This window comes from Hyperolius riggenbachi, chromosome 2 (assembly GCF_040937935.1).
Source record: "Hyperolius riggenbachi isolate aHypRig1 chromosome 2, aHypRig1.pri, whole genome shotgun sequence".
Classification (NCBI taxonomy): domain Eukaryota; kingdom Metazoa; phylum Chordata; class Amphibia; order Anura; family Hyperoliidae; genus Hyperolius; species Hyperolius riggenbachi.
This window is the reverse complement of record NC_090647.1, coordinates 489,633,095-489,652,247: the sequence shown is the minus strand read 5'-3', so window position 1 is coordinate 489,652,247 and position 19,153 is coordinate 489,633,095. Positions and strand designations below refer to the sequence as shown.

The window sequence follows — 19,153 nt, the reverse complement described above, 5'->3', positions numbered from 1 at the left end:
GCTACCATAAATGAAAAGTACATATTTTATTTGCCTATTTGTCCCAGTTATTACACCATTTAAATTATATCCCTATCACAATGTATGGCGCCAATATTTTATTTGAAAATAAAGGTGCATTTTTCAGTTTTGCGTCCATCACTATTCACAACAAGCCCATAATTTATATAATTATAATTATTATAATGAATTATAATATATTTATTATATAATATAATTAATTACAGTAATAAACCCTCTTGACATACATATTCAAAAAAGTTCAGTCCCTAAGATAACCTTTTATGTATTTGTTTTTAAGGACATTTTTTGTATTTATTTTTCTTTTTTATGCAAAACTTTTATTTGGGTAATTATGGGAGAGAGTGGGCGGTAAGGATTTAATTTTAAATTATGTGTAGGTATTTTTATAAAAAAAAAATAAAAAAAATGTATGTACGTGTAACCTTACTATTTGACCACCAGATGTCAGTGATTTCTTTTCCAAGTGCCCTGCAAGTGTGGACGTGTAAATTTTTTTTTTTTTTACAATGACGTGGCTTCTCATTGAAGCCATCAATCATTGCAACAGGGACCTAAATCAATGGACGGGAACTGCATTTCCATTCATTGATCTCCTGGCTATTGGCTAACGGGCGTCAGTGAGTATGCGAGCGGGAGCATGCGCACAGTGGTGGTTGCGGTGGCATGCATATATCTACACCCCGGGTGTTAAAAGTGAAGTCTGCCGGGGTGTAGATATATTGTCGCGGAGCGCGCAAGTAGTTAAAAGTACACCTGAAGTGAGAGGGATATAGAGTCTGCCATATTTTTGTCCCTTTAAACAATACTAGTTCCCTGACAGTCCTGCTGATCTTTCTTGCATCAGTAGTGTCTGAATCACACACCTGAAAAAAGCATGCCACTAATCCACTCAGACTTGAGTCATGCAAGGCATGCCGACGGACTTTAGACAGCGAGGTTGTGTGCGCGGGTTGGGAATGTGGGTGGCAGTTGTGTGCCTGTTGGGGGGGTGTCACGGCCAAGGCCTAGCGCCCGTTTTTCAAAGGGTGGGCCTTTTAACTAGTACAATTATGGTAATAATACAGCAAAACACCCATTATCCGGCACCAATGGGGATTGGCTGATGCCGGGTAAGTGTAGTTTGTGGTTGCTTGGGAGTCTATGTTAAATAAAAATAAGCCTACCTAAAAAAAAAAAAAAAAGCACTACTATACCCTCATTCTATACTTACCATAAATTCTGTATTAATGTTAAAATACCGTAATTCAAACCAAATAAAGACAAAGTACAGACTTAATGTAACAGAGGTTTATTACTGTATAAAGAATTGTAAAAGTAGATTTATACTGTACATCCTGCAAGGCCAGGATTTTTTCCTTGTTGCTTGAGACTTCCAGGTTATCCATTAAAAGGATTTTTTTTATCTCATTGTAATAAATGCTATCTATCTGTCTATACAGCCTGTATTTTTTGTTCCCGACAGAAAATTAAATGTTTTTCAATGGCAATAACACATGTAATGAATGGAGACCTAGATGGAAGCACTGAGGACTTAAAACTTTATAAAAACTTTAGAAACTTCTTCAGTGATTGGGAGAAACTTATGAAGAATAACAATAAAAATTGTAAGTATGGAACAGAACTAGAATAGAACTCACATAGCTAATAATTGTTTTGTTGATAGGAAAGATATTTGTTACTGAGAATAGAGATTCAACCACTTAAGGACTGCAGTCATAAAAACCCATTAAGGACCAGACACTTTTTTCCATTCAGACCACTGAGGCTTTGACGGTTTATTGCTCGGTCATACAACCTACCATCTACTGTAAGATAATTTTACCTCATTTTCTTGTCCCTAATACAGTTTTCTTTTGGTGCTATTTGATTGCTGCTGTGATTTTTAGTTTTTATTATATTCATCAAAAAAACATAATTTTGTAAAAAAAAAATAAAATGATTTTTTTAACTTTCTGTGCTGACATTTTTCAAATAAAGTAAAATTTCTATATACATTTTTGTCCAAATTTATTGTGCTACATGTCTTTGATAAAAAAATAAAAAAATCCAATAAGTGTATATTTATTGGTTTAGGTAAAACTGAATTTTCCCATTTTGAAGCATCTCTGACTTTTCTGAGCACCTGTCAGGTTTCATGAGGTGCTAGAATTCCAGGATGCTATAAATAACCCCCAAATGACCCCATTTTGGAAAGAAGACATCCCAAAGTATTCACTAAGAGGCATGGTGAGTTCATAGAAGATTTTATTTTTTGTCACAAGTTAGCGGAAAATGACACTTTGTGACAAAAAAAATAAATAAAAAAAAGTTTCCATTTCTGCTAACTTGTGACAAAAAAAAAATGAAATCTGCCACGGACTCACCATGCCCCTCTGTGAATACTTTCGGATGTCTACTTTCCAAAATGGGGTCATTTGTGGGGTGTGTTTACTGTCTTGGCATTTTGGGGGGTGCTAAATTGTAAGCACCCATGTAAAGCCTAAAGGTGCTCATAGGACTTTGGGCCCCTTAGCGCACCTAGGCTGCAAAAAAGTGTCACACATGTGGTATCGCCGTACTCAGGAGAAATAGTATAATGTGTTTTGTGGTGTATTTTTACACATACCCATGCTGGGTAGGAGAAATATCTCTCAATTTTTTTTATTTTTTTACACACAATTGTCCATTTACAGTGATATTTCTCCCGCAAAAATACACCGCAAAACACATTATACTACTTCTCCTGAGTATGGCGATACCACATGTGTGGCCCTTTTTTGCACCCTAACTGCGCTAAGGGGCCCAAAGTCCAATGAGTACCTTTAGGATTTCACAGGTCATTTTGAGACATTTGGTTTTAAGACTACTCCTCATGGTTTAGGGCCCCTAAAATGCCAGGACAGTATAGGAACTCCACAAATGACCCCATTTTAGAAAGAAGACTCCCCAAGGTATTCGGTTAGGAGTATGATGAGTTCATAGAAGATTTTATTTTTTGTCACAAGTTAGCGGAAAATGATACTTTGTGAAAAAAAAATAAAAATCAATTTCCGCTAACTTGTGACAAAAAAATAAAATCTTCTATGAACTTACCATACTCCTAACAGAATACCTTGGGGTGTCTTCTTTCTAAAATGGGGTCATTTGTAGGGTTCCTATACTGCCCTGGCATTTTAGGGGCCCTAAACCGTGAGGAGTAGTCTTGAAACCAAATGTCTCAAAATGACCTGTGAAATCCTAAAGGTACCCATATGACGTTGGGCCCCTTAGCGCACCTAGGCTGCAAAAAAGTGTCACACATGTTGTATCGCCGTACTCAGGAGAAATAGTATGTGTTTTGGGGTGTATTTTTACACATACCCATGCTGGATGGGAGAAATGTATCTGTAAATGGACAATTGTGTGTAAAAAAAAAATGTCATTTACAGAGATATTTTTCCCACCCAACATGGGTATGTGTAAAAATACACCCCAAAACACATTATACTACTTCTCCTGAGTATGGCAATACCACATGTGTGACATGGGCCCAATGTCCTATTCACAGGTCATTTTCAGGCATTTGGTTTCTAGACTACTCTTCACGGTTTAGGACCGCTAAAATGCCAGGACAGTATAGGAACCCCACAAGTGACCCCATTTTAGAAAGAAGACACCCCAAGGTATTCCGTTAGGTGTATGATGAGTTCATAGAATATTTTATTTTTTGTCACAAGTTAATGGAAAATGACACTTTGTGAAAAAAAACAATAAAAATCAATTTCTGCTAACTTGTGACAAAAAATAAAAACTTCTATGAACTCACCATACTCCTAACGGAATACCTTGGGGTGTCTTCTTTCTAAAATGGGGTCACTTGTGGGGTGCCTATACTGCCCTGGCATTTTAGGGGCCCTAAACCGTGAGGAGTAGTCTAGAAACCTGTGAAATCCTAAAGGTAATCATAGGATGTTGGGCCCTTAGCGCACCTAAGCTGCAAAAAAGTGTCACACGTGGTATCGCCGTACTCAGGAGAAGTAGTATAATGTGTTTTGGGGTGTATTTTTACACATACCCATGCTGGGTGGTAGAAATATCTCTGTAAATGGACAATTGTGTGAAAAAAAAAAATCAAAAAAAATTTAATTTACAGAGATATTTCTCCCACCCAGCATGGGTATGCGTAAAAATACACCCCAAAACACATTATACTATTTCTCCTGAGTATGGCGATACCACATGTGTGACACTTTTTTGCAGCCTAGGTGCGCTAATGGGCCCAACGTCCAATGTGTACCTTTTCACAGGTCATTTTGAGACATTTGGTTTCAAGACTACTCCTCAAGGTTTAGGGCCCCTAAAATGCCAGGGCAGTATAGGAACCCCACAAGTGACCCCATTTTAGAAAGAAGACTCCCCAAGGTATTCGTTAGGTGTATGGTGAGTTCATAGAAGATTTTATTTTTTGTCACAAGTTAATGGAAAATGACACTTTGTGAAAAAAAAATAAAACAATAAAAATCAATTTCTGCTAACTTTTTACAAAAAATATAATCTTCTATGAACTCATCATACACCTAATGGAATACCTTGGGGAGTCTTCTTTCTAAAATGGGGTCACTTGTGGGGTTCCTATACGGCCCTGGCATTTTAGGGGCCCAAAACCGGGAGGAGTAGTCTAGAAACCAAATGCCTCAAAATGACTGTTCAGGGGTATAAGCATCTGCAAATTTTGATGACAGGTGGTCTTTGAGGGGCCGAATATTGTGGAACAAGTCATAAGCAGGGTGGCCTCTTAGGTGACAGGTTGTATTGGCACTGAAGTGCAGGAAGCGCAGGATGTTCTCAAATCATGACCTGGACATGTCAGCAGAGAACATGGGCATGTGATGTATTGGGTGCGTAAACCAATAAGACCGCAATACATTATTTTTGACTAGACCCATGTTAAGGAGGAGGCCCCAAAAAATGTTACGTTCGGAATCTTGAAGTGGCCTTAACCGTAAAGGCTGGGCATAGTAGCTTCTTGGATTGGCGGTTGCGTATTGTGTGGCATAACGGTTGGTCTCGCCACAATTAAGTCGTACTAGCAGTGATCAGAAAAAGAAAATTCTGTCACTGCGGTGGGGCGGGTGAGGGTTTGGCCAGGTGATCAGAAGCCCACATGGGGGGCAGATTAGGGCCTGACCTGATGGATAGGAGTGCTAGGGGGTGACAGGTGGTGACAGGAGGTGATTGATGGGTGTCTCAGTGGGTGATTAGAGGGGGGAATAGATGCAATCAATGCACTGGGGAGGTGATCGGAAGGGGGTCTGAGGGGGATCTGAGGGTTTGGCTGAGTGATCAGGAGCCCACACGGGGCAAATTAGGGCCTGATTTGATGGGTGTGCTAGGGGGTGACAGGAAGTGATTGATGGGTGTCTCAGGGTGTGCATAGAGGGGGGAATAGATGCAAGCAATGCACTGGGGAGGTGATCGGGGGTATCTGAGGGCAATCTGAGGGTGTGGGTCATTGGGTGCCCGCAGGGGCAGATGAGGGTCTGATCTGATGGGTATGATGGGTAGCAGTGACAGGGGGTGATTGATGGTTGATTGATGGGTGATTAGAGGGGAGAACAGATTTAAATAATGCACTGGGGGGGAGGTGATCAGAGGGGTGTGGGGGGGGCTATCTCGGGGTGTGGGCGGGTGATTGGGTGCCCACAAGGGGCAGATTAGGGTCTGAATAGATGCAAGCAATGCACTGGGGAGGTGATCGGGGATATCTGAGGGCAATCTGAGGGTGTGGGCCGGTCATTGGGTGCCCGCAGGAGCAGATGAGGGTCTGATCTGATGGGTATGATGGGTAGCAGTGACAGGTGGTGACACGGGGTGATTGATAGGTGATCAGTAGGTGATTACAGAAGAGAATATATGCAAGCAATGCACTGGCGAGTTGATCAGAGCGGGTCTGGGGGCTATCTGAGGGTGTGGGCGGGTGATTGGTTGCCCGCAAGGGGCAGATTGGGGTCTGATCTGATGGGTAGCAGTGACAGGGGGTGATGGGGTGATTGATAGGTGATCAGTAGGTGAATACAAGGGAGAATCTGAGGGTGTGGGTGGGTGATCAGACACCCGCAAGGGGCAGGTTAGGGTCTGATCTGATGGGTAGCAGTGACAGGTGGTGACAAGGGGTGATTGATGATTGATTGACAGGTGATTGACAGGTGATTATAGGGGAGGATAGATGTATACAGTACACAGGGGGGGGGGGTCTGGGCAGGATCTGAGGGTGTTGGGGGGTGATCAGGAGCCCCCAGGGGGGCAGTTAAGGGCTTAATCTAAAAAATAGCGTTGACAGATAGTGACAGGGAGAGATTGATCGATGATTAGGGGGGTGATTGGGTGCAAACAGGGGTCTGAGGGGTGGGCAGGGGGGGGTCTGAGGGGTGCTGTGGACGATCAGAGGGCAGGGGGGGGTAGATCAGTGTGTTTGGGTGCAGACTAGGGTGGCTGCAGCCTGCCCTGGTGGTCCCTCGATCACTGGGACCACCAGGGCAGGAGGCAGCCTGTATAATACGCTATGTATAGGTGGTGGGCGGTCGGCAAGTGGTTAAAGGACCACTATTGTGAAAAATGGTAAAATTTAAAATACACGTAAACACAAATAATGAATATGTTTCTTCCAGAGTAAAATGAGCCATACATTACTTTGCTCCTATATTGCTGTCACTTACAGTAGGTAGTAGAAATCTGACAGTACCAACAGGTTTTGAACTAGTCCATCTCTTCACGGGGGATTCTCAGCAAGGCTTTCATTCTTTATAAAGACACTCCCTGAAAAGGATTTATACAAAGATGCTGGCCAGCCTCCCTGCTCAGCATACACTTTTTTGGCAGTTGGACAGAGCACCTGCCATTCACTTAGTGCTTTTTAAACTAAAGAAAACCCTGAGAATACCCCATGAGGAGATGGGCTAGTCCAAAACCCGTCGGTTGTGTCAGATTTTTTACTACCTACTGTAAGTGACAGCAACATAGGAGAAAAGTAATTCACGGCTCATTTGACTCTGGAAGAAATTTACTGCTAATGTATGTGTTTACATGTATTTAAAATGTTACTATTTTCGAGATAGTGGTTCTTTAACCATCACCTAAATACATCATTAATCTCCAGTGATTACAAAGCAGGGCTGAAACGGCTCAGTTGCATCCCATGGGTCTTAAATAGAAAAGAGACAAAAGCACAAAGACACCGGGAACCCAATCTGGTGTAGTATATTGAGTAGCCTGATGGAAGTTTCTAAGAATAACAATAAAATACTCCCAAGGCCAGGTTGCCACTTGCCAGTATAAGCAACCACTTAAGGTAGCCATACACTGGTCGGTTTGCCATCAGATTCGACCAACAGATAGATCCCTCTCTGATCGAATCGGATCAGAGAGGGATCGTATGGCTGCCTTTACTGCAAACCGTTCACAATCTGTGGTGGTGGTGGTGGTGCTGCTGCCGCCGCCGCTCCCCCTCCGCATACATTACCTGCTCCGCCGGCGCGACTCCCCAGGTCTCCGCTGTCTTCTCCGCTCTGGTCTGGTCTCCGGCATGCTTCACTTCTTCCTGTCTGGGGGAAGTTTAAACAGTAGAGCGCCCTCTACTGTTTAAACTTCCTGCCAGGACAGGAAGAAGAAGTGAAGCATGCCGGACCCGGAGACCAGACCAGAGCGGAGAAGACAGCGGAGACCTGGGGAGTCGCGCCGGCGGAGCAGGTAATGTATTGCAGCTGTATTGCGTCGGTCGTCGGGCACTCGAACGCCGTTAGTGACACGCTCCCTACCTGCGGGCGATCAACGGTAATTTCCTGCATGGAGCGATCGACGGGATCGATCTATTTCGGGACAAAATAGATCGAAATTTAGCGTGTAACGTGAATGATGTGACAGCAGATTCAATCCCAGTGATCGAATCTGCTGTCGATCGGCGGGGAATCTGCCTAGTGTATGGCCAGCTTTACTGTGCATGTGGGGGAGTGCCGCCCCCACTCGGCCTTTGAGGTGGAAGATAACAGTTGCTGCTCCAAAAAAATAAACTTAAAGAATACTCCTAAGTTAGAACCCTTGTACCAAGAGTAATACAATGCAAAAAACAAGTAGGAGGCGCTCTCTATGGATCAGTGGTATAACTCTAATGATGCTATACAGTATATAGTTTGAAACAGTCCTACCTGAAATGAAGTTAAAAAAAAAAATAAAGATTTTATTTAGCACTGGACAATGCATTTTGCCACTAGAAGTAGCTTCATCAGGTCAATAGTAGTGCTTAAAAAACAAATAAGTGTTACAAATAACCACTCAAGTCACAATATAATAAAATTATACGGTAAAATACAATAGTAAGACGTGGAACGGCGGACTCATAATAATAGAAATGCAATAAAACATGATAATGGAAATGGGAATTCATTGGGTTAGTCATTTTAGATCCTAGACTGTGAATCATATAACAATCCAGTATGAGTTATAATAAAATATATGGATGAATATATAATATGGTATATAAGGTTCAAAAAACAGCTTTTATGGTACATGAGCTGCCTTACAAAAAGATGGTTGAGAAGTAGCCTGTTCAAGGTTTTTTTGAGGGCTATGTTTTTTAAGGGCTGTAAATGATACTTAGAATAATGACAAAAGTATTCACATGAGTGGATTAGGGTAAAAAGTATATGAGGGACAGGCAGTAACAAAAACCACTTAGAATAATATGAAATGTTTATTTAAGCACTTTGAGATATGCTGGCCCGATACAGGCGCCCTGATGGGCTAAAGGCACCCTGACACTAACCACTCGAGACATGCTGGCACGATACAGACACCCTGACACTAATCACTCGAGACATGCTGGTGCGATACAAGCGCCCTGACGCTAACCACTAGAGACATGCTGGCGTGATACAGACACCCTGATGCTAACCACTAGAGACATGCTGGTGCGATACAGGGGCCCTGACACTAACCACTCGAGACATGCTGGTGCGATACAGGTGCCCTGACACTAACCACTCGAGACATGCTGGCACGATACAGGCGCCCTGACACTAACAACTCGAGACATGCTGGCACGATACAGGCGCCCTGACACTAATCACTCGAGACATGCTGGTGCGATACAAGCGCCCTGACGCTAACCACTAGAGACATGCTGGCGCGATACAGACACCCTGATGCTAACCACTAGAGACATGCTGGTGCGATACAGGCACCCTGATGCTAACCACTCGATACATGCTGGAGCGATACAGGCACCCTGATGCTAACCACTAGAGACATGCTGGTGCGATACAGGGGCCCTGATGCTAACCACTAGAGACAACCAGTCGCGATACAGGGGCCCTGACACTAACCACTAGAGACATACAGGCGTGATGCAGGCACCCTGACACTAACCACTCGAGACATGCTGGAGCGATACAGGGCACCCTGACGCTAACCACTCGAGACATGTTGGTGCGATACAAGGGCCCTGATGCTAACCACTCGAGACATGCTGGTGCGATACAGGCGCCCTGACGTTAACCTCTCAGGACATGCTGGTGTGATACAGGCACCCTGACACTAACCACCCGAAACATGCTGGTGCGATACAGGGGCCCTGACACTACACACTAGAGACATGCTGGTGCGATACAGGCTCCCTGATGCTAACCACTCGAGACATGATGGTGCGATACAGGCGCCCTGACGCTAACCACTCGAGACATACAGACGCGATACAGACGCCCTGACGCTAACCACTCGAGACATACAGGCGTGATGCAGGCACCCTGACACTAACCACTCGAGACATACAGACGCGATACAGGCGCCCTGACGCTAACCACTCGAGACATACAGATGCGATACAGGTGCCCTGACGCTAACCACTCGACACATGCTGGTGCGATACAGGCGCCCTGACGCTAACCACTCGAGACATACAGACGCGATACAGACGCCCTGACGCTAACCACTCGAGACATACAGGCGTGATGCAGGCACCCTGACGCTAACCACTCGAGACATGTTGGTGCGATACAAGGGCCCTGATGCTAACCACTCGAGACATGCTGGTGCGATACAGGCGCCCTGACGCTAACCTCTCAGGACATGCTGGTGCGATACAGGCACCCTGACACTAACCACCCGAGACATGCTGGTGCGATACAGGGGCCCTGACACTACACACTAGAGACATGCTGGTGCGATACAGGCTCCCTGATGCTAACCACTCGAGACATGCTGGTGCGATACAGGCGCCCTGACGCTAACCACTCGAGACATACAGACGCGATACAGGCGCCCTGACGCTAACCACTCGAGACATACAGATGCGATACAGGTGCCCTGACGCTAACCACTCGAGACATGCTGGTGCAATACAGGTGCTCTGAAGCTAACTTCTCGAGACATGCATGCGATTCAGGGGCCCTGATGCTAACCACTCGAGACATACAGTCGCGATACAGGGGCCCTGACGCTAACCACCCGAAACATGCTGGTGCGATACAGGTGCCCTGACGCTAACCACTCGACACATGCTGGTGCGATACAGGCGCCCTGACGCTAACCACTCGAGACATACAGACGCGATACAGACGCCCTGACGCTAACCACTCGAGACATACAGGCGTGATGCAGGCACCCTGACGCTAACCACTCGAGACATGTTGGTGCGATACAAGGGCCCTGATGCTAACCACTCGAGACATGCTGGTGCGATACAGGCGCCCTGACGCTAACCTCTCAGGACATGCTGGTGCGATACAGGCACCCTGACACTAACCACCCGAGACATGCTGGTGCGATACAAGGGCCCTGACACTACACACTAGAGACATGCTGGTGCGATACAGGCTCCCTGATGCTAACCACTCGAGACATGCTGGTGCGATACAGGCGCCCTGACGCTAACCACTCGAGACATACAGACGCGATACAGGCGCCCTGACGCTAACCACTCGAGACATACAGATGCGATACAGGTGCCCTGACGCTAACCACTCGAGACATACAGATGCGATACAGGTGCCCTGACGCTAACCACTCGAGACATGCTGGTGCAATACAGGTGCTCTGAAGCTAACTTCTCGAGACATGCAGGTGCGATTCAGGGGCCCTGATGCTAACCACTCGAGACATACAGTCGCGATACAGGGGCCCTGACGCTAACCACCCGAGACATGCTGGTGCGATACAGGTGCCCTGATGCTAACCACCTGAGACATGCTGGTGTGATACAGGGGCCCTGACACTAACCACCCGAGACATGCTGGTGTTATACAGGCGTCCTGACGCTAACCACTCGAGACATACAGGCGCGATACAGGCGCCCTGATGTTAACCACCCGAGACATGCTGGTGCGATACAGGCACCATGATGCTAACCACTCAAGACATACAGGCGTGATACAGGTGCCCTGACGCTAACAACCCGAGACATGCTGGTGCGATACAGGCGCCCTGACACTAACCACTCGAGACATGCTGGTGTGATACAGGCACCCTGACGCTAACCACTCGAGAGACATACAGGTGTGATACAGGCGCCCTGACGCTAACCACCCGAGACATGCTGGTGCGATACAGGTGCCCTGACGCTAACCACCCGAGACATGCTGGTGCGATACAGGTGCCCTGACGCTAACCACCCGAGACATGCTGGTGTGATACAGGCACCCTGACGCTAACCACTCGAGACATACAGGCGCGATACAGGCGCCCTGATGTTAACCACCCGAGACATGCTGGTGCGATACAGGCACCATGATGCTAACCACTCAAGACATACAGGCGTGATACAGGTGCCCTGACGCTAACAACCCGAGACATGCTGGTGCGATACAGGCGCCCTGACACTAACCACTCGAGACATGCTGGTGTGATACAGGCACCCTGACGCTAACCACTCGAGAGACATACAGGTGTGATACAGGTGCCCTGACGCTAACCACCCGAGACATGCTGGTGCGATACAGGTGCCCTGACGCTAACCACCCGAGACATGCTGGTGCGATACAGGCGCCCTGACGCTAACCACTCGAGACATGCTGATGCGATACAGGCAAGCTGACGCTGGTCACTCGATGATATATTTTAAGCGATTCTTTTGAATAGACTTTTCACGCTGAGTATATCCACTTTGTATATTGCTGAACACATGTATATGCCTTTTCCAGATTACTGAATCCTGCTTAAACTGTATACTACTAGACACCATTTAATTCTGGTATACCTATACTATGCCATGGATCATAGGCTTAGTGTCTATGGCCCTGTTCTCCTGAGATCTTTTTGGTATTTTACGCATATGCATACATTAAATATAAGTGTCTTTTTGTTACAGCTACTCCTTCATTTACTTTTTATCCTAATCCACTAATGTGGATACTTTTTTCATTATTCTATCATTTATAGCCCTTAAAAACACAGCCCTGAAAAATACCATCCACAGGATACTTATCGACCATCTTTCCTAAGGCAGATCGTGGTACATTTTGTACCTTAAAGGTTCAGGGACTGTTTAAAAAAAATAAAAATCCGCATCCACTTACCTGGGGCTTCTTCCAGCCTGTGGCAGGCAGGAGGTGCCCTCGGCGCCGCTCCGCAGGCTGCCGGTGGTCTCCGGTGGCCGGCCCGACCTGGCCAGGTCGGGCTCCTTCCGCGTTCCAAAATGCGCCTCACGGCGGCGCGCTGACATCATCGGACGTCCTCCGGGCTTTACTGCGCAGGCTCAGTAGTTCTGAGCCTGCGCAGTAAAGCCCGGAGGATGTCCGATGACGTCAGCGCGCCGCCGTGAGGCGCATTTTGGAACGCGGAAGGAGGCCGCCGGCCTGGCCAGGTCGGGTCGGCCACCGGCAGCCTGCGGAGCGACGCCGAGGGCACCTCCTGCCTGCCACGGGCTGGAGGAAGCCCCAGGTAAGTGGATACGGATTTTTATTTTTTTTAAACAGTCCCTGAACCTTCCCTTTAAAGAGAGTTTTTCTGCACTTTATATACCATATATTCACCCATATGTATTAAAGTGGACCTTGCACAGGACGGAAGGAAAACATAGAGAAATGCACCCTGTATGTATTTAGACTTTAGCCTTTTTAATTCCCCCTCATCACCTAACCACCACCGTAATTTGATCTCTCAGCTGTGTCAGCTCAGGAATCTCCTTTGCCATGTCAGAGCATCTAATTTGTAAACACAGGATGTTACCATTATGTCTGCTTTCATGAAAGCAAGAAGTAGACACCTTACAGATTTATTGCAAGACTTGTATCAGCTGTAACAAAGACATGTTTTTCTTTAAAGGTTATTTTTCTGTTGCTTAACTTTCAGAGCAGAGAGGAAGTTCTGTGTCCAGGTCTGCATTTACCACTTAATGTATATGATACAGTATATCTACACCCCTGCAGACTTCATCTTAGCTTCAGGGGCGTAGATATAGGTATCTCCACCGCAGTGTGTGCTCATCTGCATTGCCGCCCGTTAGCCCGGAGAACAGTGAACATTCATTGATCTAAGTTCCCATTGCAATGATCGCGGCTTCAATGAGAAGCCACGGCATTGTGAAAAAAAAAGTTACGTGTCCATGTTTTTCTTCGTGTAAGCGTACATAGTATGCTTACAGGACGCAATAAATAAAAAAAATGACAGGTGACATCTCGTCGCCAAATAGTAAAGTTAAACCTATATACTTTTTTTTTTTTCATAAAAAGACCCACAATTACATTTAAAATAACTCCTTCCCTCACACACTCTCCCATAATAGCTAAATAATTTTTTAGCATTGAAAAAAAAAAGACATATATATATATATATATATATATATATATATATATATATATATATTTCCCTGGTGCTTCCATGGCAGCATACTATGGGTTTGGCTCCGCCCCCCAAACCCCATTGGACAACATAACTATAAGTGTTTGCTGTGCTAGCTAGCCCACCATTCTTTTTTCTCTTGTCCTCCCCTCTCTATGGACACTATTTTACTCTATTTTCCTTTTGTGTTTGCAGTTCCCCCAGGGTTTATCCCTTTCCCTGGGGAAGGCTCCTATGTGTGCTAAATGCACTCTTGAGGGCAGGGGGGTTGCCTGTCCCCAATATTGTACAATGTCTGCTAAATGCAGATTAGTTGCATGGCTGCAGATTCTGGAAGCTTTTTTTTTTTTTTTTTTTTCGTTTCTCTTACCTGCTCTGGCTCTGCTTTGGGCGGTGCAGGCGCATCGCTGGGTGTCAGGGGCGAGCGGAGATGTCTGTCCGCTCTGCCCTACGGGCAGGCTCTGGTTGCTCCGGTGGACGCCGGCTGAGGAGGACGCTAGACGCTGTGCAGCCAAACTCTCGCGCGCGCGCGCGAGACTAGGGAGGAATTTGTACTTCCTCTCTAGATCCCTCCTCTTTGCCCTTTCTCTCCGTAGCGGCGGCCATCTTTGTTTTGGGCATCTCTCTCTAAGCATGCTCAGGAGATGCCTAACTATTTAAGCTGCCGTTTTCAGCCTGACAGGTGCTTTTTTCTGAAGCTCCTGTCAGAGCTGTGAGGAGAGAAGCTGACTACCCTCTGGGGAATACCTGTGCAGTATTTTTACACAGATACACATTTGTTTAGGTATGCAAATGTTTATTTAAAGCAGAATCCCCATTCTTCTTTCTAATCTTTCTTTTATAATTAACCTTATTCTTTTCTCTCTTCCTTTATCTGCAGATTGAGCTTTCCTAATATGGGTCGAACAAGGGATCGGCAGGAAGCTTACAGGTATGGCTGGATATCTTGAAAAAAAAAAAAAAAAAGGAGGGTCTTGGCTCTAGAATACTAATTAGTATTCCTTTCAGCCCCTCTAGACCTAAAAAAGACAAACATCGATCTCAAACCTCGTCGAAACATCATAAATCTTCACGGAAGGATGAGACCAGAAGATCTAGAACTGATTCTCGTCGAGACAAATCTGCTTCACGGTACAGATCAAGATCGAGGTCAAGGTCGAGAAGACGCTCACCGACGCCTCCGCGTCTTTCCTCGCCAACTAGGCCGCAAAGATCTGATTGTTGGATGTGCGGAAAGAAGGCAATTCCGGGAAAAATTGTTTGTGAAAAATGCTTTGAAGAACAGTCAGTAAATACCGCTGAAGATTCTTCAACAGTATTACAGCTTATTAAACAGGCGGTGAGGGAAGAGTTAGCAACACAAGCACCAGTTCCGGGCCCGTCACAGGAGGCCCCTACTCAGCGGGAAGTTACGCAAGTTCCAATAGCCGCGGCTACTCAACCCAATGTCTCTTTAAACATGGATCAATCACAGGACTCGAACTCGGAGCCAGAAGAGCAGATCAATTTCCAATTTTCGCTGGTACAACCGCTGGTTGCGGCTATAAAAGAGGCCCTTCAATGGGAAGACCTAGACGACTCCACCCCAGAGGTACCAAAATACTATCCTCATCTATCAAAATCAAGTACTTCTTTTCCCCTTATGAAGGAAATTAAAGGGGTGATAGAAGAGGAATGGTCAAAGGTGGAAAATAAATCATCCTTTACAAACAGATGGGCAAAGCTGTATCCATTGAAGGAAGAGGAATTAAGATCTCTCCAGAATGCTCCTACGGTAGATGCATCGGTGGCAAGTCTAGCGAAGCACGTCACCTTGCCGTCAGAGGACTCCGTGTCGTTCATAGATACTCTGGATCGCAAGATGGAAGGTGACTTAAGGAAGAATTATGTGGCAGCGGGAGCTGCTTGCAGAACATCTATAGCGCTTACTTCTTTATCAAGAGCCATGAAGGTTTGGATTAATAATATCGAAGATGCAGTTAAAGCGGGAGCAGATATGGAGCAGATCGTCTCGGGGCTAGAAGACTTAAAGATTGCTTCAGATTTCGTGGGCGAGGCAGCCATAGATGGAGTACGAGCTTCTTCAAGAGCGATGTTAACATCGGTGACGGCCAGGAGAGCTCTCTGGCTGAAGCCTTGGAGTGCCGACTCTACCTCCAAACAGACATGGGTCAAGATACCGTTTAATGGTTCAGCCCTGTTCGGTGAAAAGCTTGATGCGGCTATAGCAAGAAAAACTGGTGGAAAATCCGGAGACATTCCTCAAGATAGGAAAGTGAGAAAACAGCGTTTTGGCCAGAAACCTCCTTTCCAAAAGTTCAATACCGTTAAATCGTATAGACCTGGTAAAGAGTATCAGCGAAGATGGCAAGGAGCCCAAACTGCCTTATCAAAGAAAATTAAATCCACCACCTCTACTCGACAGTCCCAGGGGAAGTCCTTTTGAGGCCTTGTCCGCCCACACTCCGCCGGTTGGAGCGAGACTCAGTTTCTACGCTCGAGTGTGGGCGGACAGGGTTTCAGATCCTTGGGTCTTGTCGACCATTTCGAAAGGTCACAAATGGGAGTTCAGAACACCTCCAGAGAACATATACATTCCGACAAGACTCCCGGCTTTGAAGGAGAAGAGACTATGCCTCATACGCTACGTCAAGCAGTTAGTCTTACAAAATGCTGTACGGGAAGTTCCCATCTCACAAAGAGGCAAGGGCGTCTACTCGCCTCTATTTTTAGTAGCAAAGAAGTCAGGGGATTGGCGCCCTGTGATAGATTTGAAGAAACTGAACAAGCACATTCATCTGCCTCATTTCAAGATGGAATCCCTTCGATCCATCATTCTCTGCGTTCAGCCCAACGATTATATGGCGTCTATAGACCTAAAGGACGCATACTTCCATATCCCGATTCATCCAACTTTTCAGCTCTACTTGAGATTCGTCCTGCAGGACATACATCTACAATTCACAGCACTACCGTTCGGCCTTTCCACCTCGCCCAGAACTTTCTCGAAGGTCCTGCAAACCGCAATAGCTCTATTAAGGCAAGAGGGAATTCGTATCTTCCACTACTTGGACGATATACTAATCCTGTCAGGCTCCCAGATTCACCTTCAAGAACAAGTAAGAAGAAGCTTGAATCTATTACAAGATCTGGGTTGGGTGGTCAACCACCAGAAGAGCCAGTTAGATCCTTCCAGAGCAATGACCTACCTGGGTGCACGGTTCGATACCATCAACAATACAGTGTCCCTTCCAAAGGAAAAAATTCCGGTGATTTTCCAATGTATACTAAAAGCTTTCAAATTCCCTCACTTGTCAGCAAGGGAATGTCTTCAGCTGCTAGGAACATTATCAGCAACCATACCCATGGTCAGATGGGCTCACTGGCGCATGAGGGGCTTCCAACTCCCTTTTTTGCGCCAATGGGACAAGACAGATCACCAGCAGAGGATATCTATGCTTCCAGCCATGAGGGACTCCCTTCTCTGGTGGTGCGAGGAACTTCATCTTCAGAGGGGTTTCTCTCTCCTGCCAGTATCTTGGATATATGTCACGACGGATGCCAGCCTATTCGGTTGGGGAGCATGGTGTCAAGACCAAGTAGTCCAGGCTCAGTGGCCATGTCATCCTTTTATGAGCAGTTCAAATCTATTAGAGTTGCGAGCAGCACGGTTGGCTCTAGAAGCAATGGCTCCTCTTCTCCGCAATCAGGCGGTTTGCTTAAGGTCGGACAATTCCACCACAGTGGCCTACATCCAGAATCAGGGAGGAACTCACAGTCAAGTGTTGTCTCAGGAAGCTGCTCTCCTGTTCAGCTGGGCGGAGGAGAATCTTCTTCTTCTGAAAGCGGTTCATATTCCAGGCAAACTCAACAAGAAAGCGGACTCGTTGTCAAGAACAACCTTGGACAACAACGAGTGGTCTTTAAATCAGGAAACCTTCCGGGAACTTACGCGGAAATGGGGTATGCCGAACATAGACCTCTTTGCTTCAAATCGCAATCACAAGCTGCCTCTTTTTTACTCGAGAACGCCCTCTCCAAAAGCACTAGCTGTGGATGCCTTAGCCCAGAGCTGGCCACCAATCCTGCTTTACGCATTTCCACCAGTTCCGCTGATATTCAGATTCCTCCGGAAGTTAATGATGGAACCATCAACTGTTATTGCAATTCTGCCATACTGGCCCAAGAGGGTCTGGTTCCCACTCCTGTTGCAGTTGGCACAGTCCAGACCTCAGTTCCTACAGACCTCTCCAAAACTTCTGTGCCAGGGAGAGATTTTCCATCCAGCTCCGCACAAGCTACATCTAGCGGCTTGGATATTGAGAGGCAAAGGTTTACAGACGTAGGGTGTTCCGAGGCAGTGGTAAATACACTTCTAAAGGCAAGAAAAACTACCACTTATACAGTATATAACAAGGTTTGGTCTAAATTTGTGGACTTTGCATCCAGAAACGATTTTGACCCTCAATCAGCTGTAGTTTCTAATGTCCTAGACTTTCTTCAAGCCGGATTAGACCTAGGCCTTAGTTATAACACTCTCAAGGTTCATGTTACAGCATTATCCTCACTTTCAGGGGAAAGGTGGTCTCTGAATCCGCTAGTACAGCAGTTTTTGAAGGCTACCCTAAAAATGAGACCGCCCAGAAGGAATATTTATCCTAAGTGGGATTTGCCTATTGTCCTGGATTTCCTAAGTTCTACTCCTTTCTATCCATTGGAACAATGTTCATTAATAAACTTGACGAACAAGCTGGCCTTTTTATTGGCTATCACCTCTACAAAAAGAGTATCGGAATTACATGCTTTAGGTTGCAAGGAGCCATACCTGGTACTATATGAGGATCGGGTCATTCTAAGACCAATAATGGAGTTTCTTCCAAAAGTGGTGTCAGTATTCCATCTGGACAGTGAATTATCTCTTCCAGCCTTGTTTGATGACGAAGATTCGTTAAAGCCTCATCCTCTGGATATGGTCTCTTTACTTAGGAAGTATCTAACCTTGACGCAACCCTTTAGAAAAACAGACCGCTTACTTGTGGCTCCGAGAGGATATAGAAAGGGGTTTGAAGTTTCTGCAAGAACTATTGCTTCCTGGATAAGGAAAATTATATCGGATGCTTATAGGTCTAAGGGGCTTCTTCCTCCTGATAATACTTCGGCCCACTCTACTCGAGGAATCGCTTCTTCTTGGGCGTCCTTCGCTGGAGTCTCCTTATCGGCAATATGCAAGGCTGTGGGATGGTCTTCCAGTAACACCTTTGTGGATCATTATAAAATTGATCCGTGCTCTCTTACTACGGCGGATGTCGGTCGTTCAATAATTTCTGCCGCTCATACTGTTAAA

At 45.8% G+C, this 19,153-nt stretch overlaps 1 protein-coding gene across 1 annotated transcript in view; it reads left to right on the top strand.

Annotated features, from left to right (window-relative positions):
* LOC137545245 (interferon-induced GTP-binding protein Mx2-like) overlaps positions 1–19,153 on the top strand; it is a 101,762-nt gene that overhangs the window by 46,557 nt on the left and 36,052 nt on the right. Inside the window, exon 9 of the mRNA XM_068266365.1 lies at positions 1,487–1,628. Coding sequence (XP_068122466.1) covers positions 1,487–1,628 — 142 coding nt within the window. The remainder of the gene's footprint in view (positions 1–1,486; positions 1,629–19,153) is intronic.